Source organism: Podarcis pityusensis, assembly GCF_964106645.2.
Source record: "Podarcis pityusensis genome assembly, chromosome: 15".
NCBI lineage: Eukaryota > Metazoa > Chordata > Lepidosauria > Squamata > Lacertidae > Podarcis > Podarcis pityusensis.
In genome coordinates this window covers 29,761,957-29,786,255 of record NC_138040.1, presented here as the reverse complement: position 1 = coordinate 29,786,255, position 24,299 = coordinate 29,761,957, and the positions used below count along the sequence as shown (strand labels likewise).

Below are 24,299 nucleotides of genomic sequence, written 5' to 3'. Positions count from 1 at the left end.
GACTGTGGAAAACAGGAGACTGAATAAGATGGATCCCCATTGGGTCTGGTCCAGCGACACAGCTCTACTTAAATTTGGCCACAGCTCTCATACTGCAACATGGAGATAATACTTGTGGATTTGATTTTCATTTCTGAAATATTTTAAAGAACCATTTAAAACTACATTGATTTTTCACAAGAATATCTGAGTATAAAACAGAATGAACTTGGCTGCAGTGCTAGAATAGATATAGATATATAGATATAGAAAGAGTGTGTATGAACTTCCACCACCACTTCTATATGTGTGGGCAGCGGGTAAGGATGGATATGCTGCTGTCCAAACAGAGCTACACAAAAGCAAAGCAAAACTGGATCTCTCTCCATTGTTTCATATGAACAGCTGTCACTTTTACCTTGGCAGACCAAGTGGGAAACCAGGGCTTCAAACACAGCCAGGAAGTCCCGCCTTCAGAAACGTGAACGGTCAGTCTGATCCTATTACAGAGCTACGATTTCAAAGTGTTTACAGTTTAAAGAACCTTCAAAGCGGTTATTGAGCTTCTGTAGCATCGGTTGCAAGCAAAAAGCAACGAAGAGGCCCGTGGCTCCTCGTGTTCCAACAAATATCCTTATGCTATAATCTTTAGGGGGCAAGAGGCCACTTCCTCGGATGCATCATCCTCAGTTGCAATTGCAGGGATATGAAACACACGTCATCATATATATATAAATTTTTATTAGTTTTTTTAACATATCATTTTCAACAGTAATTAAACATACTTTTACATCTTATTCAAATTTTTGACTTCCATCAATCCTGTCTGAAACACACATCATCATGGCTGTAAGCGGGGGCGGGGGACGACTTGTGTCCAGGGAAGCTGCGGGGCAGGACCTCCTGCCATTCTTAGGAGAGCTGTTGCGAGTCAGAGGGGGCGATTTCCCCCTCCCAGCTGTCCCTATTCAGAGCAAACGGCCCTGCAAGCCTTTCACGAGATGTGATCCTTCGGCCACAGCCCCCTCTCTACAACTTGCGGCATGAGGACGGCAGAATGTACAGTACAGTGGTACCTCAGGTTACCGTAAATACTTAATTCGTTCCGGAGGTCCGTACTTAACCTGAAACTGTTCTTAACCTGAAGCACCACTTTAGCTAATGGGGCCTCCTGCTGCCGCTGCACGATTTTGTTCTCATCCTGAAGCAAAGTTCTTAACCTGAAGCACTATTTCTGGATTAGCGGAGTGTGTAGCCTGAAGCGTATGTAACCCGAGGTACCACTGTATTTGTTTTGGAACTGGTGTTGGCTAATTTTGCAAATACTGGCGCTTACGGGTGGCAGGCTGTGGGAGAAGCAAACGTTTCCTACGAGGCGACACTCGGGTCTTCTGCTACCTTCGGGGCGCAGTGCAACGGATGGCTGCTGCCCAGCCAACAGCTGTATTAAAAAGCTTGGAGTTTACACATCTCAAAACGGGAAATAGGAAGCGAGCTAAGAACACAACCACGTAGTCCTCTTTTACTTTTTCCTATCTCTGTGGCTCTAATTCCTCTCTCCCCCCCCGCCCCGCCCCCATGCGTGCCCGCCTCCCCTTCTTCCATTGGTGGGGCCCGCTTCCGACCCTGTAGGATGACGTGTAGGCGCGATCCAGTGGCGTCACGCGTTGTCAAGTTTACTGACTGGGAAGTGGTCTCGAAGCGGTCGCGGACCGGTAAGCAGGCGAAGAAGCGGCGGGTCCCGTCGCTGCGAGCCTTGGGCTGGAAGGGCCAGGCCAGGCCGGTGGGGTTGCCCTGGTTTGGGGGAGCCTTGGTGCGGTGCGGGTCGCTCGGCCCAGCCGGCAGGCCCTCCGTGCGCGGGAGCCGCCGTCACCGTCGCCTCCTGGCCCGGCGCTTCTGCCGCAGCTGCGGGTCAGCGACGTCGGGCCTTCCTAGGCTCCCTCCTCGGGCCCTGGAAAGAGGGCTTCTGAGGCGGCCTCTGAGGCCCTTCTCTCGCTTTGGTCCTCAGCCCTGGATGGAGTTCGCCTGGCGGGGAAATGACCGACCAGGAGAACAACAACAGTATCTCCAGTAACCCCTTCGCCGCCCTCTTCGGCTCCGTCGCCGACGCCAAGCACTTCGCCGAGATCCAGAAGCAGCAGCAACTGACGCCGCCCGTTGGTGAGAGGGGGAGAGGTGGCCTCTCTTTTGCGGGGGGGTTGACGCCCCTGGCCTAGGAAACATTGGGTCAGATCGAAGGTTGAATCCCACGTGGAGGCATTGCTGAAAGCACTTGGCTGATCTTATCTGTACCCCCACCCCTCCCTGTCCTTATTTTAAACGACAGACCATTTTACCACCACCCCCAAAAGCTGGGCATCAGTAACCATAGATTGCAAAAACTAATCTGGATTTTAAGGAATTGGTGCGAAGAAGAATTGAATTAAAATGGATAAAAACTAGTAGGTGCTGAAATCCTCAGTTTTTCACTGGTTTAACCCCAGGCTCCCAAATGGAAGGGTTTTTCCTCTGCTTCAAGTTGTGCAAATCTTTGGAAGAGCAGAGAGAGTTCGTGGTGGTGGGATAGTCACTGAGGCAGCCTTTCTGTGTCTTGACTGGCCCAGTTAGCCAAATAAATTGTGTTTGGATGATAAGGTATAAGTGGTGCCCATGTGGGGCTGGCAACCAGTCTCCATGCGTTTTCTAGAGGCGACAACAACATGTTTGTGATTTGTGGTAAGCTGACTTTGTGGCTGGTAGCTATATTTGCCTGATGCCTGACACCTTATCAAGAAGCCAAATCTGAGGCAAAGGCCATGCTGGTCCCTCCTTCTTCTTGACACAGAGCCCTCCAGGGCAAAAGGCCAGGGTGCGTGGCTGGTGCCTGGTGGGGCCAAGTTAGGCTGCTTCTTAACTAGTTCTACTTCTCCAGTGGAGGAAACCTCGGCCAGCCAAGATGATTCTGACAACAGTGTGTCTGAAAGCCTGGATGATTGTGACTACTCCGTGGCTGAGATCAGCCGCTCATTCCGTTCCCAGCAGGAGCTCTGTGAGCAGCTCAACATCAACCACATGATCCAGAGAATCTTCCTGATCACACTTGACAACAGTGAGTATGGGGAGTTAGTTCCTGGGATCCAGACTAGGAGGAACTCTCAGTTATACTAGGATTTTTGCAGCTTCCTGAGAGTAGGGCTGCAGTATTCTATGGTGGCTGTAGACTCAACACAGATAATCTTCCACTTGTAGTTCCTTTTGCTGTACTATGTGCTGCAGAATCTCCTAAAGAACTTGGCTGTGTGTGGTTTCTCTTACACTATGCTTGTCACTGTATAAATGCTTTCCTGACACATCAAGTGTGGTGGCAGGGAGTAGTGTTTCCTGTAATAGTGCTGCTCTATTCTGCTGCACAATGATTTGTGTGGGGCAAGAAAACCCCTCAAGCTTGGATCCCTATGTGCATCAGTTGCCTTAAAAGTCTCTCAAGAGTTCCAAAATGCTGGAATGGCTGTGTCCCTCCAGGCATGTTCTGTGCCACTGGCACTCAGTAAAATAAAGCTTAAATCTCTCCCTTCCTCTTCCCCAGTGAACTGATGAAAATAAATTCTGCCTTTAGGAAAAATGAAGTTAACGTCTTCCAAACTAGGGAGGGGGGTTATTGGGTGGTTGTTTTTATTTTGATTATATATTTTGTGGTTTTATATGTTGATTTTGTTCTATGAACCACCCTGAGACTTCTGGGTACAGGGCGGTATATAAATTCAATAAATAAATAAATAAATAAATAAATAGAAAGATGGGGCGGGAGGATGATGTATGGGTTGGGGGCTTGGGCTTGTAGGGACACAGATTCATGCTTGTGGTGTTACTGATGTTGCTGGTTTGATGATTCCCAACCTGCAGGTGACCCCAATCTCAAAAGTGGCAATGGGATTCCTGCACGCTGTGTGTACTTGGAGGAAATGGCAACAGACTTGGAGGATCAGGATTGGCTTGACATGGAGAATGTGGAGCAGGTATCTGTGCATATGCAAATGCAGTTGATTTTTCTGCCTGACTGAGGGCTTGGCAGAGTGTCCGTGAGCCTTGGTGAAAGATGCAGGCTTTGCCCTTCAGGACACACTGTTCTCTGTGCTGATGTTCTTGAAGGACCCTTCAGCTGGATCAGTCTTGTGAATGGAAGACATTTGCCTTCTCTCCTTTTGTAGTGCTCACTTTATAGAGCAAGGCTGACTAACCTATGGACCTGCAAATGTTGTTAGACTTTAGCTTGAATAATCCTCAACCACTAGCCATACTGGTTTGGGGCTGATGGGAGTTATAGTCCAACAACATCTGGAGGGGCATAAGTTAGCCACTCCTGTTGTAGAGCCACCAACATTGCATTTTGGACTTTTTGTTTAATCAAGCAGACTTGTCTGACCTGGGTGCCTGAATCCTATCACCCAGTTGCTTACAGCTCATGATAAAGTGGGTGAAGGATCTGGCCTTAGCCACAGAAGTTGTCTTGGATGACCTTCTGGTCTTACTGTTTGTTTTTGATACATAGTTGGGCACTTGCTCTCTGTGGCTGGTGGGTGGGCAGGGTTGTGTACTGACCATTTATGTCTGGCATGGCATGTCTCTCCAGGCTCTCTTTACCCGGCTACTCCTCCCTGAACCAGGGAATCACCTGATTCACATGACCTCGGCTGGCATACAGAATCTATCAGCTGAAAGAGATGCAGGGGAGAAGCACATATTTCGCTACCTCTTTGCCAGCTTCCAGAGGGCAAAGGAGGAGGTGGGTCAACGCCCCACATCCCTGTCAGCAAGTCTGACTGCCTGAGCAGAGCAGCCCAGCAGACCAGAGACAAAGTGCTCTCCTCTGTTCTCCTAGATTACCAAAGTGCCAGAGAACCTGTTGCCCTTTGCCATGCGCTGCCGAAACCTTTCTGTGTCCAACACTCGCACGGTCCTCCTCACCCCGGAGATCTATATCAACCAAAATGTCTACGAGCAGCTAGTGGACTTGATGCTGGAGTCCCTTAGAGGAGCCCGTAAGTTACAGAGGCAGAGCTGGGCACCCTAGAAGAAGATAATGGGCTACAACTGCAGGAGGTCCCTCAAAGATACCCCACCTTTTTATTATAGTTGTAAATGTGTTGGGGTGCCTGTATCCTTCTATGAGAATGCATAAAGGATTGGTGTTCACTTCTCTCCTACTCTCTTACTGTAGGCTTTGAAGATGTAACTGAGTTCCTGGAGGAAGTCATAGAAGGCCTCACTATGGATGAGGAAGTGAAGACCTTTGAGGAAGTAATGGTGCCTGTCTTCGATATCCTCTTGGGACGGATCCGAGAGCTGCACCTTTGCCAGATCCTGCTCTACTCCTACCTGGACATGCTCCTGTACTTCACTAGGCAGAAAGATATAGCAAAAGTGAGCATTTGGCTAGCCTCTTCAGGGTGCCAGGGAGCAGCAAAGCAATCAGCCATGGCCATTTTCAGCTTCCCTCCTGGGCAGAGGGGTAGTTGCTTGTTCTCTTCACTGTGAAGGAAGCATGGCCTTCCTGATTCTGTGCTGCGGTTGCAACATGCATCAATGATAGGCTGGCCAATATGGCAGAGCCATCATTCCATAAAAGGGTGTCCTTCATTCCACTACTTACATCGGGGCTTTACCTGTACTGGCTGACCAGCAGTACCTTCTATTTCTGTTTGTTCAGGTTTTTGTAGAGTACATCCAGCCGAAGGACCCAGCCAATGGGCAGCTCTACCAGAAGACTTTGCTGGGAGCTATCTTGAGCATCTCATGCTTGTTGAAGACACCAGGTGTGGTAGAGAACCATGATTACTTCTTGAATCCCTCTCGGTCCAGCCCTCAGGAGATCAAGGTGCAGGAATCCAACATCCATCAGGTGTGTGGAGGTGCACATTTCATACCAGTGTAGCTTAACCAGGCAGAGTAGAGGGGACAGCGGCGGAAAATGACAGCTTCTGTCTCTTAAATTTATCTCTCTAGTGTGATTTGGTGGGTTCTTGGTTGTTCCTTAAGTCACAGATTGTCAACATCAAAGTATAGTGAAAACCTCTGCAGGAAATTCATGATGCTTGGGGTATTTGAGAAGACCAAGACCCATTAACTGCTGAAAGTTAAGGCATTTAGGAGAGAGGAGGCATAACTCAGTGGGTAGAGCACAGATACTGCATGTGGAAGATCCCAGTTTAAGTTGACTGAGCAAGTGTGTGTGTTGTACACATCTTAAGACTTCTGATGTTTTGGTAACAGTTCATGGCTCAGTTCCATGAGAAGATCTACCAGATGCTCAAGAACCTGCTGCAGCTATCACCACAAACAAAGCACCGAATCCTGTCCTGGCTGGGAAACTGTCTCCATGCTAATGCAGGCCGCACGAAGATATGGGCCAACCAGATGCCAGAGATTTTCTTCCAGATGTATGCCTCAGATGCCTTCTTCCTGAACTTGGGGGCCGCCCTCCTCAGGCTATGCCAGCCCTTTTGTAAGCCCAGATCACCCCGGCTCCTCACATTTGACCCTACCTACTGTGCGCTGAAAGAGCTGAATGAGGAAGAGCAGCGGAGCAAGAATGTGCATATGAAAGGTGAGCCACGACTTTGCAGGTGCCCAAATCTTGTCCTCATACTCTTGGCAAGGGAGCCTGTAAGGGAGGAGGCTGCTGGCCAAGGGCAGAGGAAGAGCTGGAGGAAACCAGAGTGCTCCCATTGGCTCTGGCATCCTCCTGGTAGGTGTTGCTTGGTGGGGAAGCAATTCCTGTTAACTTCCTTCAAGGTTTGGAGAAAGAAACCTGCTTGATCCCAGCCACAACTGAGCAGGAGCCAGAGTTTGCCCCCAGCTACAACCTCGTGACGGAGAACTTGGTGTTGACCCAGTATACCCTCCATTTAGGATTTCACAGGTACTGCCTCCAGAGGGTATATGGGTGTGTGGGAATGGCAAGGCCTTGCAAGTGCCTCTTCCTTAGACACTGAAAATTTGCCTACAGCAGGATTGGGCTGTAAAAGCCTGGTTGGCAGCCTTTGCAAGCTGAGGTGACCTGAGATATCCTACTGACAGGCAAAGCCTGTAACGAGAACAGTGATATGAGAGCACCCCAATCAAATTTGTTTAAGCAGATATTGGTTTGGGGAAAGGGGATTTTACTGGTATAATGAAGAAGCTAAACCAGTAAAGCCAATGCACGTGATTTCCAGCTGTCCCCTTGAAGCCCCCCTCCTTGGTGTGGAAACCCCCTCAAATCAAAGCAGCTATCAAATAAATGATTGCAAAAAGCCTCTGGATGCAGTAGTTTGTTCCAGTTTGCTGCTTGTGTGATCCAGAAGAGAGAATTGGTTCTGTTCCTGGGGAACCTGAGTTTGTTGCATCTCTAGTTCAATGGGGGAGCCTTGGACATCTCCCCCCGACACTCACAGAGGCTATCTTGTACACCCCACTTTGCTTCTGTCCTTCTGGTTAACGTATGTATTTCTGTTGCTTGTACAGGTTGCATGACCAGATGATCAAACTAAACCAAAGCCTTCACCGGCTGCAGGTGGCCTGGCGAGAGGCTCAGCAGAGCTCCAGCCCTTCAGCAGACAACCTTCGGGAGCAGTTTGAGCGTCTCATGACCATCTATCTCTCCACCAAAACAGCTATGACAGAGCCGCAGATGTTGCAGAACTGTCTTCACCTGCAGGTCTCCATGGCTGTTCTCCTGGTCCAGCTGGCCATTGGAAACCAAGGGACCGAGCTGGTAGACCTGACATTCCCTCTGTCTGAGGTGGAGAAGAATGCTCTGGCCTATGTCCCAGGTGACCAGCAAGGGGTTTCCCCTTCAGAAATGTTGGGCTTATCTCTTTGGCCTATATTGGCATCAAAAGATTTTGAACACCTCTTTTCCTCCAGCAGTTTCCTGAAAGTTAAGAGCACCCTTGCTGTTCTAGTCTGACTGATGGGCATCTAGAGAATTATAAAATATACCCTTGTGTAGTTCTCATCGGGGTTTAGTTGACTTAGAAAAGTTCTGGGATGGAGCGAAATAGTTTACAAGCAGGGGCCTATAGTTCTGCTCTCTCTGGAGCAGGCCTAGCTGATTTATTGCAGCATCCCTGGGTAGGTAGGTAGGTGGCAGTGGTGACCATGGTCTAGGATTCTTAAGTCTGGCAACCCAGAAAACATCCACGCACCATCACTGAATTAATCGGGGCAAAACATTGCATTGGCTGTGCTTGTGTGCAGTCTATAGTTCCAGTCTAGAGATGGAAGGTTGAGGGTTCTGGAGTTGTGAAGGGAAGAGATGCTGATGTATAAGAGGGCCTGAGAATTATGCTGGCAGCAGAAACACCAGACATGGAAGCCCACACGAGCAGGCACTGAAGGCCCAGGTGGTTTTAGGCTTGACTTTGCAATTAAGGACAAATGTATCTTTTTTTTTAAAAAAAAAAAAACCAGCTGTGCTTCCCAGGACACCACACAAAATACCTGAATTGGACATCACTTGCTGTACAGATTCCACATTGCTCTAAAAGATTCCCCTGCTACATCTTAGGGACCTTCTCCCTTGGTGCCAGAAAGATGTACAATTCCAGAAGAGGAGTCTGTCTTGCTGGCAGTGATGGTGTATGCTACCTAAAAAGCTAAACTTAGAGAGACAGTGAAGTGGATGGGGACACACAAACACATCTGTCTCTATCCTTAGATGTGAAATAGCTGCAAGTGTGCATCCATTTCCAACACCTTCCATGTTGACAAATAGGTTTCTCTTCCTGTGAGCTTTAGGCAAGGCCAGGTCGTAGTGTATTGGAGTATGCTTAGTTTGACCCTGGAGAAGCTAAAATGCTGTCCTGCTCTAGAGGAGTCTTTGTACTATTAAGTAAGTTCTTTATTTCTGGTCAAGGGCTGGGTCTGAACATTCTCCCAGCAAGCACCTCATTTGGAGCTTTGTATTTGCAGAATTTTTTGCTGACAACTTGGGTGACTTCTTCATATTCTTGCGCCGCTTTGCTGATGATCTTCTGGAAACGTCAGCTGACTCCCTGGAGCACATCCTTCATTTTGTGACTATCTTCACTGGGGATGTGGACAGGTAATGGCCTCTCCAGCCACTTATCCACCTCATTGTCCTTCATCCAGGCTTCAGGGGTGGTCACCAGTAAATATTTGGGAGTACAAAGGCAGGGAGAGAGGTTATGGCCAGATCAAATCAATCCCCTTTGAGCCAAGCAGTAATGCTACAGCTCCTACACCTTAGCACAGCGGTGCAGAAAGCTTAAGCCATTCAGGCAACTGGTAATGGTTTCCTGTTCTGCCTCCCTCTGTATTCTTGAACAAAGACTGTCACCTTGAGCCGCTTTCTCCAAAGGAACAACAAGGGGCTTTGAAGTCCTATCCTTACCTGTCAGGTGTGGCTTTCTGAAAATGGCGTGGCAGGCCTAAAGATACCTACAGATCCATATTTGTGAGATAGCTATTTATTTTTGTTTATTTGTTTATTCAATTTATATCATGCACCTTCCTCCAAAGGAGCCCAGGGTGGCAAGCATGTCCGTACTCAAACAGCGCAACTGAAACTTCTAAGAACAGTTAAAAATGCCTAAAATTAATTACCTATACTCAGACTAATAATTTCAAGGTTACTGGGGACAAAACTTTCAGCCATGAAATGCCAGGGCAAACAGGAAAATTTTAATTTTTTTCATAAAAGTTAATCGTAAGGAAGACAAATGAACCTCACAAGGGAGGGCATTCCACTAAAGGGTAACTGCCACTAAGAAGGTCTTGTTTTGGGTCACCGCCAGCAATGGCACCACCAGCAGGGCTTTCCCTGCTGATTATAGGGTTATCCTCTAAGGTCCTCAGTGTCCAAGCTTTTGGGGTTTTAGGAGATCAAATTCCACATTTCCACTTGAGCCAGGAAGAAATCAGGTAACACTTGCAGAGGTTGGGGCACTTGCCTCATGGTTCTGGCATCTTCCAAGTTCTGCCCCAGTTGGTGTCTCTGAATTGCGGTCAACAGCAGACAAAGAGGAAGCCACTAAGAAGCAAAGCTTCCAGGATATGTTGGCAGGGCTAACAGTCATCCTTGAATGTCCTCCCAGGTGGTTGATCCTCATTTGCCCTCCTGCAGGATGAAGAACCCACACCTGCGAGCCAAGCTGGCTGAAGTGTTAGAGGCTGTAATGCCTCACATGGACCAGGTGCAGAATCCCCTTGTCTCCAGTGTCTTCCATCGCAAGAGGGTCTTCTGCTCCTATCGGCATGCTGCCTACCTTGCCGAGGCACTCATCAAGGTCTTTGTGGACATTGAGTTCACTGGTAAGGGGGCGGTGGGAGAGAGGGACCTTGCTCTAGCGGTGCCACTTTCATCATCTTCCTCCTCCTTGAGCTGCTGCCATTTCCATTCCTGCTGAACAGAGCCATCCTCCCAGTCGCATGCTTTGCATCTGTGATAGCAGCGCTCAGGGGCGAGGGGGCTTTCCTTTTCTCCCAAGTCCTCTGAGCACCTTGTGCTGCACCAGACATGGGTGACATCTCTCCCTGTACCATTCATGGCTCAGGGCACATTTTTGAGCTGTCCATGCTTTTTCTTGAGTGTAAACCATGAAAGTGGAGGGTGGAAAGAGCCAGCCCTTTGCTGTTCTCTCTGGACATTCAGTAGCACACTGCCATGCCAAGATGCAGCTTTGAAGCATGAGGACCTGCCATATTGTGAGCAAAACATCCCTTCCTTGGTCTTGTGGTGCTGCCAGATCTTGGCATTCATTTTGGCTTGGCCTGTTCTTTTCCTCCTGCCTAGGGGATCCCCATCAGTTCGAGCAGAAGTTCAACTATCGCAGGCCTATGTACCCCATCCTCAGGTATATGTGGGGCATTGATTCCTACCGGGAAAGCATCAAGGTAAGGCTTGGGAGGTACATGAGTTGCTTCAGCCAGGACAGCAATCATCTCTGGGTGGGAAACATCTCTTTCTCCCCCTCCCTCTTCTTGCAGGCACTTGCCGACTATGCCTCAAAGAACCTAGAAGCAATGAATCCCCCTCTCTTTTTGCGCTTCCTAAACTTGCTCATGAATGATGCCATCTTCCTGTTGGATGAAGCCATTCAGGTAAAGCATTTTTATTTATTTTTTGATGATGGGAGGGAGCACCAAAGAGGAAAATAAAATGGTCCCAAGATCTATGAAACAAGAATTTCTCATAGCCATGAATGGAATTGCCACCTGCAGTTACTCTGATAGTACCAGGAAGGTTGTTTGTTTGTGTGTGAGAGAGGGGGTGGGAGGAGTGTTCTTGAAAGTTCTAGGAAGATTATCTGTCTCTGAACTGATCGTTGTAAACTAGCTCAGGAGAGGGAGTGAAAGGAAGTTTCTCTGGCAGCCTCTGTGCCACTAAGGCCAGTTCCCCCGAAGGGTTTGTGTGCGTGGAGACACTTTAAACCAGTGGTTCCCTAACTTTTTTGGGTCACCACCCCTTCGGTTCCATGGACTCATCCCCAGTGCCTCCCCCCCCCTTAAAAAAGCATTATTCGAAATAGTGGTCCACTAAGGAAAATTACAACACAACGAAATTCAGAGCAGGAGCAATTAATTGCATATTTGTTCAGAGCCCAATTAAAACTATTTAGTTTAATTAATGCAACAAAATTGATGAGCAAGATCCAGTGATGCCAACTTTTCAAAGTTTGATAGTAATTTATACCTTCAGTGCCCCCCCACCAATGCCCCTTACCTCTTAGCACCCCCCTAGGTAATCCCACCCTCACCCCTGGGGGTGGTACCACCCACTTTGGGAAACACTGCTTTAGACCAACTTCATTTGCATTACCCATGCTTGTAAGATTCATTCCCCCTGCCCCTACTGAATACTGTTGTGTGTTACTTGCTCTACTGCTTGCTCTACTGCTCTTCCTCAACCTTTCCTCTGTTGGTGTGAGCTGGAGAATTCTGTTCTGCCATGTCTGCCTGAGAGAACTGCATCTGGCCTGTGTTGAGGAAAGAGGCCCATTCCGGAAATTCAGTCTGGCTGATCTGTTGCTGTTGCCCCTCTCAGCTGCTGTCCACCTCCTTAATAGAAGATGGTGGAAAATGGGCCAGAGGACTACTGAGCTATGGTTATGTGTGCTTCATACACCCTCTTCCTTCTCTCCCTTTCTCCCCCACCTCAAATTGCTCTGCAGTACCTGAGTAAGATCAAGATCCAGCAGATTGAGAAGGACCGGGGTGAGTGGGATGCCCTGTCTACAGAGCTGCGGCGTGAGAAGGAAGCCAGCCTGCAGATGTTTGGGCAGCTGGCTCGCTTCCACAACATCATGTCCAATGAGACCATTGGGACCCTGGCCTTCCTGACTTCAGGTAAAGACAGCAGTCTCCAGCTAGGAGTGAGGAGGGGAGCTGGGCTGTTCAGGGGACCTCACAGAGACCTGGTTTACATTGCAGAGATCAAGTCCCTCTTTGTGCACCCCTTCCTGGCTGAGCGCATTATCTCCATGCTCAACTACTTCCTGCAGCACTTGGTGGGCCCCAAAATGGGGGCTTTAAAGGTCAAAGACTTCAGCGAGTTTGACTTCAAACCCCAACAGCTGGTTTCTGACATCTGCACCATCTACTTAAATCTGGGGTATGTGTATTGGGAAGGAGAGGGCAACTTGGTGGTGGTGGCAGCAGCCCTCTGAATGCTTTCCCCCATCATTCCCTTTTTTGGAGCATTTCGTTGACCACTGTTGCAAAAAGAGGGCAGGGCCAGCTGAGCCTTTGGTCTATCTAAGCCAAGAGCATTGGTATGCTTCTGGAAGTGTGAGAGAACAAGAGAATGCCAAAGGTGGAAGGCTGTAAGGCAGACTGACTGGGCTTGCCTAGGGAAGAGAGCAGAGAAGCTCCCTTCCTTGCTTGAATGTGCAGAAGGGCCTTGCCACTCACACTGTTGTCTCATCCCTCTTCTATTTCAGGGACGAGGAGAACTTTTGTGCCACAGTGCCCAAGGACGGGCGATCGTATTCCCCAACTCTTTTTGCTCAGACAGTCAGAGTCCTGAAGAAGATTAACAAGCCTGGCAACATGATTGTGGCATTTAGCAACCTGGCAGAGAGGATCAAGGTGAGGGGTGGTGGAGGGGAGCTGGCGCTAGCTTCCTCTCTGCTTTCCACAAAGGAACCCTCCTTTTTGGAGAGCTGCATGTTGGTGCCTCATCCTCTGCTGTTGGCATTTTGAGCTGGGCAGCTTGTGTATGCTCTTGCGAGAAGGAGGCTTTCTCTACCTAGTAGCATGTGCAAGGAGCAGACCCTCTGAGCTATAGGCTTTCACTAAGTCCCTCCATGAAAGGAAAGGCAAGGAAACAAAACTGAGTGTAGTGGGAGCATTAGCCCCTTCCATAAGCCAGAATTACATTCCTTGCCACTTCCTGGAGCTATGCCAGGCCCAAGAATACAACTTTGCTCTCATTTGTTGCCCTTAAACAAAGGCTCGGTGGCAACTAGTCATCTGCTGAGCTTCTTGGGTGTGTTGGGGAGAGGTTTCCTTCTGTCATCCATCCCACCATTGACCTGAGCAAGCAGGGACCTCTCTAACAATTGTTGGGCTTTCTTCTAGTCCCTTGCAGACCGCCAACTGCAGGAAGAGGAGACCTATGCGGATGCCTGTGATGAGTTTCTGGACCCTATCATGAGTACTTTAATGATGGACCCGGTGCTGCTGCCTTCCTCTCGGGTCACTGTAGATAGATCGACAATTGCAAGGCACCTCCTAAGGTATTCACAAGGCTGGGAAGGGGTCAGGGTCAAGGCTGAACAACTGATTGCTTATCTCTTCTAGGAAAATATTAGGTGGCTTTAGCTCCAAGCACCTCCCCTTGCCCAAAGTCATTTGATGTTAAGGTAGCCCAATTTATCCCTGAGTCTGCCTCACTTAGCTCTACTGTTCCAGGCATACCCAATTTTCTAAAATAAGCAAATTCCTTTCACTACAAAAGGCTGCCTCACAGCAATGGTTGCACATTGGGGGTCTGTCAGAGCACCATATTGGGCTTCCACAACTGTGGCCAAATAAATGGCAGTCTTGGTCTGCCAGATGACTTCCTCCTTGATTTGATATCCATCTGGTGGGGTAGCGGTGGGCCTGTGTGTCCATCTCCAAAGGTTGGTGGCACTGCCTCCTGCCCACATATCTGTGCTACTAGCTAGTCTCTCCTTTACCTGCTTCCTGGTGTTTTTTCCCCTTGTAGTGACCAGACTGATCCTTTCAACCGGAGCCCCCTCACCATGGACCAGATCAGACCAAATACTGAACTCAAGGAGCGGATCCAGCAGTGGCTCGCAGAGCGGAAGAAAGAAAAGGAGCAGTTGGAAGGGACTCTGTGACCTGGATTGTGGCCCTGGCTGGGCTTCCGCAACCCCCAGGACCTTTAAGCTGCCTGCTCCTTCCCTCTTTTGCGCTACCACTGCAGAGTTGTGAGGGGAGAAGTGTGGGGGTTCTATGGGCCTGTTTTTGGTTTTGGGTTTTTTGCCGTTAGGACTTTTGTCAGGAATCTTTAGCTGCTCCCTGCCTTTTTGGTTCACCTGCTGTCCGGTTTCCACAGCAACTGCCCTTCCCCGTATCCCTGCCCAGATAGGTTTCCCTTCTGTTGCAGCAGCATTTCTCGTGCCAGAAACTTTTTTTCTGTTTTAATGTGAAGGCAAAAGCTGCACTCTCCCCATTGGACAGACCTTTATGCAATCCTGACACTATTGGTGGAGATCTGCAACTCACTTTGGTCCACAGAGGGGGACTATTATCCACCAACAGCCTTTGTTTAGAGGAAGCTGATGCCAAGAGGCTGGGTGAATGTTTGCTGTAGCATTTGCCCCCTCCCCGAGCTTGACATATCATACTGTGGTGATGAGCCCCTGTTGTTGCTTTTGCTGGCAATGACTTAAGTCTTCTGGGCTGGTGGGCCTGTGCCCAAAGCACTGTGTACATGTTCATGCAGGTGCCCTATAAATCCTGCCTGCATTTATACTGTGCCTGTTGCATGTCAATATGTATGCAGTGTGTATATAGTATGACATTCACTTTAGACCAATAAAAGTGTCAGGTGTCCATGTTTCTTTGGTGTTGTATGCCTGTTGATCCTGTAGCCACCTACCTTCAACCACTTCCTCTCTACCAGGGTCACTGCTGCAACCTTATTGGAGTTGGTGTGCTGAACATGCCCCTTGGCTGCTCTTTGTTTAACTCTTCAGTATTTCCATTTCAAAACAATTATGTATTTTTGTTTTAAATATTCTATCCTGCTCCATTTAAATGAGGTAGAGCATATACTTGATCAGCTCTCCAGAAGTAGACGCTTTTCGTATATTCTTGTTGGCTTTCCTCCCCTCCAGCCTGGTGTAGAAAACCCTAACCCTATAGAAGACTCCACAATCCTTCCTCAGGGCCTAAACACATTTAAATCTTCCCAGTGGAGATCCTACACTTTGAGCTGTCTAGCTGGTCCTGTGTAAGGAGATAAAGAGCAATTATGAAACTGCTTTCTTGAGGTCCTTGGGCTTCCTAATTTTTATTTTCTTTCTTTTTAGGGTTGCACGACTTGTTTCCCAATATCAGTGGTGCACCAAAAGTGCTTCTTCTCACCCCCTTTCGCAGTGTGTGATATCCAGATACCCCCAAAGCAGGCAACATGCTTGTCACAGGCCCGTCTTTTTATACCCTGTGACACTTTCTTCCTCCTATCCATAGCTTCCATAACCACCTCCCCTTCCTTCCACAACTTGCCTGTATTCAGGGGTGCATTGGCTTGGAGAAATTTAATTAATTGGATAGGGCTCCATGACATGGTCTGTCTAAATGTGTCCCACAGTATCTCCCCCTACACAATCTGTTGTTGTTTTTTGAACCACTCCCCATGGAAGAAGACCTGAATTTGAAGAAGCAGGTATCCGGGGGGGGGGGTGAAAAACATGCTGCTACTCCCACTACATTTAAGTGGGGCACTGGGTGGTTTGTCTAGGATACGGTTTCCCAAATTTGTGTCTCTAACTGTTGTTGGACTACAACTCCCATCATCCCTAGCTGGCAAGACAATGGAATGATGGAAATTGTAGTCCAAAAACAGCTAGAGACCCAAGTTTGGGAAACCCTGGCCTAGGGAGTGTTCCACCAGTGATGGATGGGGCTGTACTCTGCTGTGAAAGCTCAGATTTAGGAATGTCAGAAGCTGCCTCAAATAAAGTCAGATTTATTATGATGTCGGGTTTATAAAGTCCACCTAGCTCAGAGTTGTCTACATTGGTGGCAACTTTCCATGGTTTGAGGCAGGGATCTAAGACTTGCCTGGAAAGGTTAAGCACTGAATTTGAGGCCTTCTGCATGCAAAAAGTGCTCTTGGATCCGCCATTTATCTGCACAGTCAAGTGACTATGATGGTTTCAAAAACTCTTTCACGGGCACCAGCTGTTATTTAACTGTAACGCCCCCAACCCATAACCTGCACGCAAATATCTATGTATTAGGAACGTGTGTTATGACGGTTGCCTTCTAAGGGTGCCCTCGTTGCCTGCCACGGGCTCTTTTTTTTCCTTTTCGGCTTTCCCTGTCCAGGCTGCGGACAAAAAGGAAAAGCCCGCTGCTACCTCTCCGGGGAAGCCAGCCTGGGGCCGCGTTCCGCTTTTGCGCGTGCGCTTCGCTGGAAGCGGCTCCTTGCCTTTTTTCACGGACTTCGTTCACCCTCCTTCCGTCAGCGCCTGCGAAGGGCGCACGCGCACAAGCATTCTCTCCACCCCCATAGACAGTTATCTTCGATAAACGCCTGCTGGAAAGAAAAGAGGAAAAAATATTTTAAAAATCGCAGGTAAGGCAGCGAAGACAGCAGCCACTGAGAAAGGCCGGCAGGCACGTCCGCCCTCCCAGCAGCTCGGCGGCTTCCTCCGGGCTAAGTGCGTGGGCGGCGCGAGCGAGACCGGCACAGCTTGGGCAGCTGCGGCGGGGTCCTTACACTCCGCCTGGCTGTGACCTTCAGGGGGCTTCTTTCGAGCGGCTCCTGCTTGTCCGCTGTTCCTCCTCCTCATTCCTCTCCGGTCCTCCTCCGTCCGCTGCTCGCTCCCGGGATGGCGCAGGCTGCGCAGAAGCTGGTGACGGCCATCACAACCCAAGGGCCCAAGCTTGTTTCTGGTCAGTCAGGGAGGGGCGCCGGCTCGGGCGAGTTTCCTTCAGGGGCCGCTGAAGAAGAAGCGCTTCTCTTTCGCCCGGCTGCCGCCGCTTTCCCGTCCGCGCTGGAAGAGGAAGAGGAAGGGCAGGCGGCGCCGGCCACGGAGCCTGCCCCCTGTTAAGGGGCGGGCGACGAGCCGTCGCCGCTCTTGGCAGAGTGCGGCCCTTTGCTTTGCCCGACTCCCGCTGCTCCTTCCCCAGCCTGGGTGCTGGGGGCGGCCGCTCCGAGAGCTGTGGGGCCGAAGGCCGGGCGGGGAAGGGGTTTCATTTGAGGCTTGCGTCGAACCCTAAGGGAACCTGACGTCCTGCCCTGGCTTCTGCCAAAGGAACGAGTTTGCTGCTTAGTCGCACTGTGGCGTTAAATCCCATCCCACAGTAATACCGTGCAGCAAGTAATACTGGAGCTCATGGTAGAACATGTATAAAATTTAATCAAGCAGCTGTTCAATAAAACTGCTTGATATGCATGCAGTGGGACTGACCTTCGCATGCCCAGAAGAATAAGGTGGTCTTGAGCCCCTCAGGTCAGAAGGCGTCCAACATGCTACTGAGGAAGAGCGGAGGACAAGTACAAGTAGATTCAGAGCTGATGAAGCGGCTGGGCTAAAGCCGAAAGGTCGCTCAGTTGCAGATATGCCTGGAAGCGAAAGGAAAGTCCAATGCTGTAAAGATAGTGTTCTCGAAGCTACCAGCATGAGTTTGACTAAACTGCGGGAGGCAGTGGAAGACAGAAGTGCCTGGCGTGCTCTAGTCCATGGGGTCATGAAGAGTCGGACACGACTAAACAACAACAGCAACCTAGCATCTAAAACCATACCATGGACTTAGCCAGGATTTATGTTGGGAGGGTGGGAGGTAGTCAGGATTATGAGGGGGCAGGACCTGTCATCATCCTCTGTCTGGCTCTGTTTAGCAGATTCAGGCTGAAATGTCTCAAAAGTTGTTTTGAATTATTTTCTTTTGATCCCAGCTGCTCAGAGAAATCTGTCAAAATCTTTCTCCAATTTCTACTCTTAGTTAAGTATTTTTATTTATTGACTTGGTTTAGGGGGGCCAGCTGCCACCCCTGGCTACACCCATGAACCATACCATGATGACACCTGGCAAATAATGCCGTGCTGGGGAGGGTATTCTTACCAACGTGGCAACACTACAGAGATGACTCTTTTCTTAGTCACCATCACCTGTGTGGGAGCTTTACTTATTGAATGGTATTCCAAACTGTTAAAGGCACTTACCATTGTTGCCAGTAGGGACCAGAATTGCACTGTTTTGCTTTACTTCAAATGCTTAAATTATTTTAAATGTACTTAAACACTCAAGTGAGTTCTGGCACTGAATATTTGGATGCTGCAGGTTTTGACCTACGTGTGCAAATAGTTACCTAGAGAGTTGGAAAAATTCCAAGTGCTGCTTTGCTCTGGTGCTTAAAAATGTGCCCAGTGCTGGGGATTTGGACTACTTTTCTAACCTTGGTTATTCACTAAAGAGTTCATATTAAATGGCCATTGTGTGCAGATTGAGAGCAGTGATCCCCCACTGGACGCAGGTGTTTAATGACGGTAGTTTTACCTGCTGTCAGGAAACTGCCACTTTTGGCACAGTGGGACATTAGTTTATGGTGATTTGTAGATGTCTGCTTTGCACACCTGCTTTTGCTCTCATCTCATCCCACTCTTATCTCTTTCAGCTGCTATCACTTATTCAAAGCCTCGCCTGGCCACTTTTTTGTACTATGCTAAAGTTGAATTGGTTCCCCCAACTCCTGCTGAAATTCCTAAGGCCATTGATGGCATGAAAGGATTGGTGAAGAGCATGCAGACTGGCCGCATCAAACAGCTCACTGTCAAGGTAACTGCAAGCCAGAAGTGAAAGGTCATTACCCTAAGCTATAGCTGTTCATATCTATAATAGGTTATATCTGGCTGTATGTAAAAAGTGAACTCAGTCAATATGAAGCAAAAGACCAACTGAACACCTTGTTGGTGCTTTACCCTTCAATTTCATTGTTCCGCAAGGGACAATGACAATAAAGATATCGTATACAAACATTGTGACTCTTCTAAAACGTTACAACTTGTAAATCATTAAAGTTTTTTTTTAAAAAAACTCCTGAGATTGTGGGCTAGGCCTCTGACGTCATCCTGGCAGATTGCTTCTTTGTCCAGAACTAACAGTGATGCCTGCAACAGTCAGTCATAGTCTCAAAGATGTTTGTAAACTGGCATGCAGTTGCATTTTTATTCTTTTATCGTAGGTGATGTAACTTGCAAAGCTTTACTTGGTTCATAGGAGCTCCTATTCCTGAGGCTGGAATCTTGGATGAATTTGGGGGGCGCATGCTGAAATGCTGAAATATCTGCCCCTTCTTTCTCAATCCTGTGGAGGAAGCATGGGCACAGATATTTTCTAGGAACTAGAGTTAGCCATGTAATGCACCCTGTCATAGATCATAAGGAAGCTTCTGGAATGGGGTTTATGTATTGAAGGGATGATTTGCTAAAGTGGCAAAAGTTGTGAAATATTTCTCTTTTCTTTCAGGAAGTTCTGAGGAACGGCTTGGTGGCTACTGAAGTGCTAATGTGGTTTTACATCGGCGAAATCATAGGCAAACGTGGCCTGATTGGCTATGATGTTTGAAAGTTTTTGGTTTCTACTCCTAACAGTGTTGTAGTATTAAATTACAGTGCTGAGATGAAATTGTGGTGGTCTCTACAAATACCATTCAGATTGGGGCAGAATCAGATGATGGTGACATGAATGCAGACAACGATCCCTAAAATACTCCTACTCTTCCTCCTCCTGTTGGGGGATAGGGTGGGCACCAGTAGTTGGCTGTTCAAATAAATGCTATACAAAGAATGACTCGGAAGTGAATGGGAGTATCTCTTGATTGTTGCCCTGTATTTTGAAGTGCTTTTATACTGTCCTGATGCTAGAGTTTGTAGAAATACCAGGCTCTTAAATTGAGGCAGTTTACCCAAATACTGTAACCTTGGCCTCTCCTGGATCCTGTTTCAGTTCAAAATTGCAGGTAGGTGGGATGATTCCCTCTGAAGCTCTACTGTTTGGGCACCCTACAATAATATAAGTTTCCTAGCAAATATCCATTCTTCACTTTCTTCACATGGTTTTTTAAATACCAATTAGAAATGACTTAAAATAGCATATATACTTCTCATCCTTAAAGTACTGGGTGAAAATACTGTTTGGGCATTAATTACTCCTCCCAGAAAGCTTAAAAGAATAAAAAAATTCCTTCCAGTAGCACCTTAAAGACCAACTAAGTTAGTTCTTTGTATGAGCTTTCGTGTGCATGCACACTTCTTCAGATACACTGAAAAGAATATGAAGGAGGCAAACTTAGCTGGGTTGCATCCACCCAGGTGTTCAGTGGCAAGGCAACCACTGAGAAAAGCCTTGCTCAGGCACCACTTCTAGTACTTGCCTTCTGAAATATTAGTTGCTTCCTAAAATGGAGTGGAGTCACTAATAGCAAGGGGGGGGGGGGGAATTGTGAAACAAAGATTGATTTGTGTATCCATGTTAAATAGCCTTTGATCAACTAATGCTTCAATAATGTTTTGGTTGCCTAGGAGTGAGTGAGTGTTAAACTGGCCTTAGCTCTGTGCTAGGGTCTGCGTGACACCATTGACATGTTTATAAATGCAGCACATTAGTGCTGCCAGCTGTGGAAGTGGTTTCACGACTTAAAAAAAAAGCCACCAAACCTATCATGCTAATTCCTTGAAAACCAATGTGACTGTGCTGTTGGAAGGATAACTTTACTCAGCCTGTCTTGCTTTAAATATAACCTCATTATTGCATGGCTTTGTATTTAACTTTGTGTGGAAGTGCAGCAAACTATGGCTTTCCTTACTCTGGCAGGTCTGCTGGAGTACAGACCTCACAGGAAGAAACAAGATGGTGTGATGGATGAAGCTTGGTTGTTAATGAGCATGAGGTTTTAGCAGGGATTTCTTTTTATGTGCTGTTGTATTGCAGCTTGCTCCTAAAAACAGTAGGCCAGAATTCCAAATGAATATTTAATCCTTTTCCTAGTCAGGAGCACCTGAAGGCAAGTATGGCCACATTCCTTCCAGTCTCCTGTGTTGCAAAGAGGAGTGGAACATATTTGTCCATCAGCATTGCTAAACTGGGTAGAATGCCAAAAATACACATCTTGATCAAAGTGTCCTGGTCTATATGGTAGTGGGACCCAGGAGGCGATTTCTCACTTTACTGTCTCTATGTCTCTCCCTAGCAGAGAAAGTTATATGGCTTCTTAGCGATGTAAATGCTTCACTGCCTCATAAAGTCGTCCTTTTTGCTTTGGCTGCCAAAAAGATCAGAAAGAAGACCCTGGACAACATAGTGAACTGTAAGGGAAACACAGAGATCCAAATAAGAGACCATTATTTGTAGTGCGACACCCCTTTTGTTTGCATTTTTTTTTTCCATTCAGATTTGTTGTGGCCAGGGGCTAGTACAATAAAGTTATTTGGATCAGATATATGGTAGTGCCCCTTAACAAGGCATCCTCAGTAAAGTTAGTGTGGGTTTTGATCCTTGAAATTTAGTGTCTTTTCTAGATCGAAAACTCCCAAGAAACATCATCTTCCCTTTAGTCATTTCCTGACTATTAATACATTAGCAATGTCCAGCTATATATAGATGTGGATCTGTGCCAAAGGAATGCCTCGGTTTTTAGAGAAAGATGAGCCTTAGTTGCACAGTCTGATAGTAGACCAGGTGGCACAATGTGCTGCTTAATTATGCCTAATATAGGTTGTACCCATAGAGGTGGCAATCCTAGTTCTTAACGTTATTCTGCAGTTTGTGAGGAGGCTGCCAGAGTTATTACTTGGGGCCTATGATGCAGGGAAGGAAAGGCAAGGGAATCCACGCCTCTCTGGTGAGTGCAGTCTGTAAGGATGTATATTCAGAGGTGCATGACTGGAGTGATGGTTCCCTTCCTTGCCCTTGTTTAGAACTACAGCACTCCACTTTCTAGGACTCCAAAGTTTTAAAACAGGTGGGTAGGAATATTAATGTTTATAATGGAGTTGCTGTAGAATAACCCACCAGTCTGCTTGACAGCAAGGAATGCTCTCTACTAGGGCCCAGGAATCTAAATGCACCACAAACTCAATACTGGCACAGGTTTACAAAGACTTGGGTCTCTGGTGCAGAGGCTTTCCAACCTCCCTCTCCTCCCCCCTCCCCCACCTGTTTCCAGCTGAGAAATCACAGTATTGTTTCAGTGTAGTTGCTTAGCATCCCAGCAGGCAACGCCTACACGGAACTTAATTGTGGCTTGCTGGTGAGAGACCCCAGGATTGAGAGACCACAGAAGGGGATCGGAAGCAGCAGCAACAGCACGGTAACACCAATTTCTGCAGCTCAGATTGTATTTAGCGGTGGCAACCTCCCTGGTGGGCTTTGCTACGTATCCGCTGTCTGCCACTAGAGAAGTCCATGGCAGAGAATAGTGTTTGTATTCCCTTGGCCTGGTCAATAATGCTGCTGTTTGTGTGGTCCAACGGCAAAACCGAGTCTTGTTTTTATTATGCCAGGATAATGACATCTATCTAGGAGTTGGACTACATGACCTGCTGGTCCCTTATTATTTGCCCCGTGTTGCCCTTAACCAGCCCTGTTAAGTGCAGGTGGGGAATTGCCCAGCACCCTAAAGTTCTCATGGTTACAAAGGGGGCTGTTGGATATTCATGGATAAGCAGGCCCAGCCTTCAGCAATGGTGAAAGCAGTATATATACACCCAAACAGCACATTCAGTCTGAGGGAATCTGTTTGGGTGAGTCCTTGGCTTAGCCTATCCCATCCTCCTCAGCTACAGAAATTTAAGAGTGAGTCACACCATCAGTCCAGCTAGGCTTGTGCTGCTTAGTCTGCCAGGCTGTGGCTGTCTTTAAAGAAAGGCCAATATGGGAAATGTGGCCATTGAGGGCTTTCTCTGGTAACCACAAAGCCGAATACCCACCACCTTTGTTATGAAGTGTTGAGGGTGGCTTCCTTTTAGTCCCAGAATGGGTACATTAAGCTGAAGCAGGAAGTTGGATGAGTGATGCTATTTCCCACTTGGCTTGCGCACAGCATGCGGCCAAAGCAGATAAAGGTAAAGGGACCCCTGACCATTCGTTCCAGTCGTGAGGGACTCTAGGGTTGCGGCGCTCATCTCACTTTATTGGCCGAGGGAGCCGGCGTACAGCTTCCAGATCATGTGGCCAGCATGACTAAGCCGCTTCTGGCGAACCAGAGCAGTGCACGGAAATGCTGTTTACCTTCCCACCGGAGCAGTACCTATTTATCTACTTGCACTTTGATGTGCTTTTGAACTGCTAGGTTGGCAGGAGCAGGGACCGAGCAATGGGAGCTCACCCCGTCGCGGGGATTCGAACCAGATACGTCTGCCAAATTTGGGTTTCATCAGCAAAGCTGGTGTGAAGCTTTCCTTGCCCCCCCCCCCCCATGGAGGCAGAAGGGCATTTCGCACTGGTGCCAAGAGAAGAGAAGGGAGGGCAAGAGAGCAGCCTTACTAGAGGGGGAGAAGCGGAGACTTCCAGTTGCAAGGCAAAGCTGGCCTTGCAACCTTAGAAAGAAGAAAGGCCTAGCAGGGTGCGCCACCAGGATGCTCTTTTCTCTAAGCGCCTTTTTTCGCTGTTTTGCCGCCAGGCTAAGTTTTGGCACGTGAGCGAGGCCACACCCGCGCCTGCTCTTGATCTGGGGCGGCCGCCTTGCAGCGCCTCCAGCCGCGCTGCACCTGCTGCCCTTGTCCCGTTGCAGGAGGCTGCCGCGGGCGGGCATCCTCGCAAGGGCGGCCGTAGGAGCAGCTGCTGCTCCTGCCGCCGCCGTTTGCTGCGGTCCCCGCCAGTGGCCACTGGGCGGACCAGGCGGCCGCAATGAAGCCGAAGGCCCGCCCCAGCCGGGGGCCCCGCGCCAAGCATGCCGCCCAAAGTTATGCCGCGCAGGCCGGCCGGTCTTTTGAGGTGTTCCGCTTCCCGGGCGGGGGCCCCGGCCCCTGTATAGGCTCCGCTGTTATGCCGCGGCTGCTGCGGCGAGCCATGGCTCAGGCGAGGCGCGGGGCGGCGCTCTGGCGGGGCCCCGGAACCTGGATGGGAGCCGCGTGTCTGCAGCGCCCCTAGGGGCG

The 24,299-nt window shown here is 48.5% G+C and overlaps 2 protein-coding genes and 1 long non-coding RNA gene across 3 annotated transcripts; 2 read left to right on the top strand and 1 right to left on the bottom strand.

The window, feature by feature from the left end:
- Nucleotides 1–1,540: 1,540 nt before the first annotated feature.
- UBE4A (ubiquitination factor E4A) lies at nt 1,541–15,030 on the top strand. Its single transcript, XM_080984185.1, has 20 exons — nt 1,541–1,694; nt 1,988–2,139; nt 2,891–3,067; nt 3,862–3,974; nt 4,589–4,741; nt 4,838–4,997; nt 5,177–5,379; nt 5,666–5,857; nt 6,229–6,562; nt 6,751–6,877; nt 7,462–7,769; nt 8,911–9,043; nt 10,085–10,272; nt 10,754–10,854; nt 10,948–11,061; nt 12,132–12,306; nt 12,391–12,571; nt 12,900–13,047; nt 13,540–13,697; nt 14,171–15,030. The coding sequence occupies exons 2-20, from the start codon at nt 2,016–2,018 to the stop codon at nt 14,304–14,306; spliced, it is 3,225 nt and encodes a 1,074-aa protein (XP_080840311.1). The 5' UTR covers nt 1,541–1,694; nt 1,988–2,015; the 3' UTR covers nt 14,307–15,030.
- Nucleotides 15,031–16,931: 1,901 nt separating this feature from the next.
- Nucleotides 16,932–19,992, top strand: ATP5MG (ATP synthase membrane subunit g). Its single transcript, XM_080984186.1, has 3 exons — nt 16,932–17,094; nt 18,821–18,981; nt 19,672–19,992. Exons 1-3 carry the CDS (start codon nt 17,031–17,033, stop codon nt 19,768–19,770), a joined length of 324 nt encoding a protein of 107 aa, XP_080840312.1. The 5' UTR covers nt 16,932–17,030; the 3' UTR covers nt 19,771–19,992.
- Nucleotides 19,993–21,162: 1,170 nt separating this feature from the next.
- On the bottom strand, nt 21,163–24,018 carry LOC308463726. The gene is made up of 2 exons (XR_013979714.1): nt 23,689–24,018; nt 21,163–21,509 (listed from the first exon to the last, which is right to left on the bottom strand). It is a non-coding gene; the product is annotated as an uncharacterized lncRNA (long non-coding RNA).
- Nucleotides 24,019–24,299: the final 281 nt, after the last annotated feature.

What these genes read in the sequence shown, in the direction of transcription:
- ATP5MG (XM_080984186.1), top strand. Translation starts at nt 17,031, where the DNA reads ATGGCGCAGGCTGCGCAGAAGCTGGTGACGGCCATCACAACCCAAGGG. An exon ending in AGGGCCCAAGCTTGTTTCTG is followed by an intron (nt 17,095 to 18,820) that starts GTCAGTCAGGGA and finishes TATCTCTTTCAG; the next exon opens with CTGCTATCACTTATTCAAAG. An exon ending in TCAAACAGCTCACTGTCAAG is followed by an intron (nt 18,982 to 19,671) that starts GTAACTGCAAGC and finishes CTTTTCTTTCAG; the next exon opens with GAAGTTCTGAGGAACGGCTT.
- UBE4A (XM_080984185.1), top strand. Translation starts at nt 2,016, where the DNA reads ATGACCGACCAGGAGAACAACAACAGTATCTCCAGTAACCCCTTCGCC. An exon ending in TCCAGAGGGCAAAGGAGGAG is followed by an intron (nt 4,742 to 4,837) that starts GTGGGTCAACGC and finishes CTGTTCTCCTAG; the next exon opens with ATTACCAAAGTGCCAGAGAA. An exon ending in AGGAATCCAACATCCATCAG is followed by an intron (nt 5,858 to 6,228) that starts GTGTGTGGAGGT and finishes TTTTGGTAACAG; the next exon opens with TTCATGGCTCAGTTCCATGA.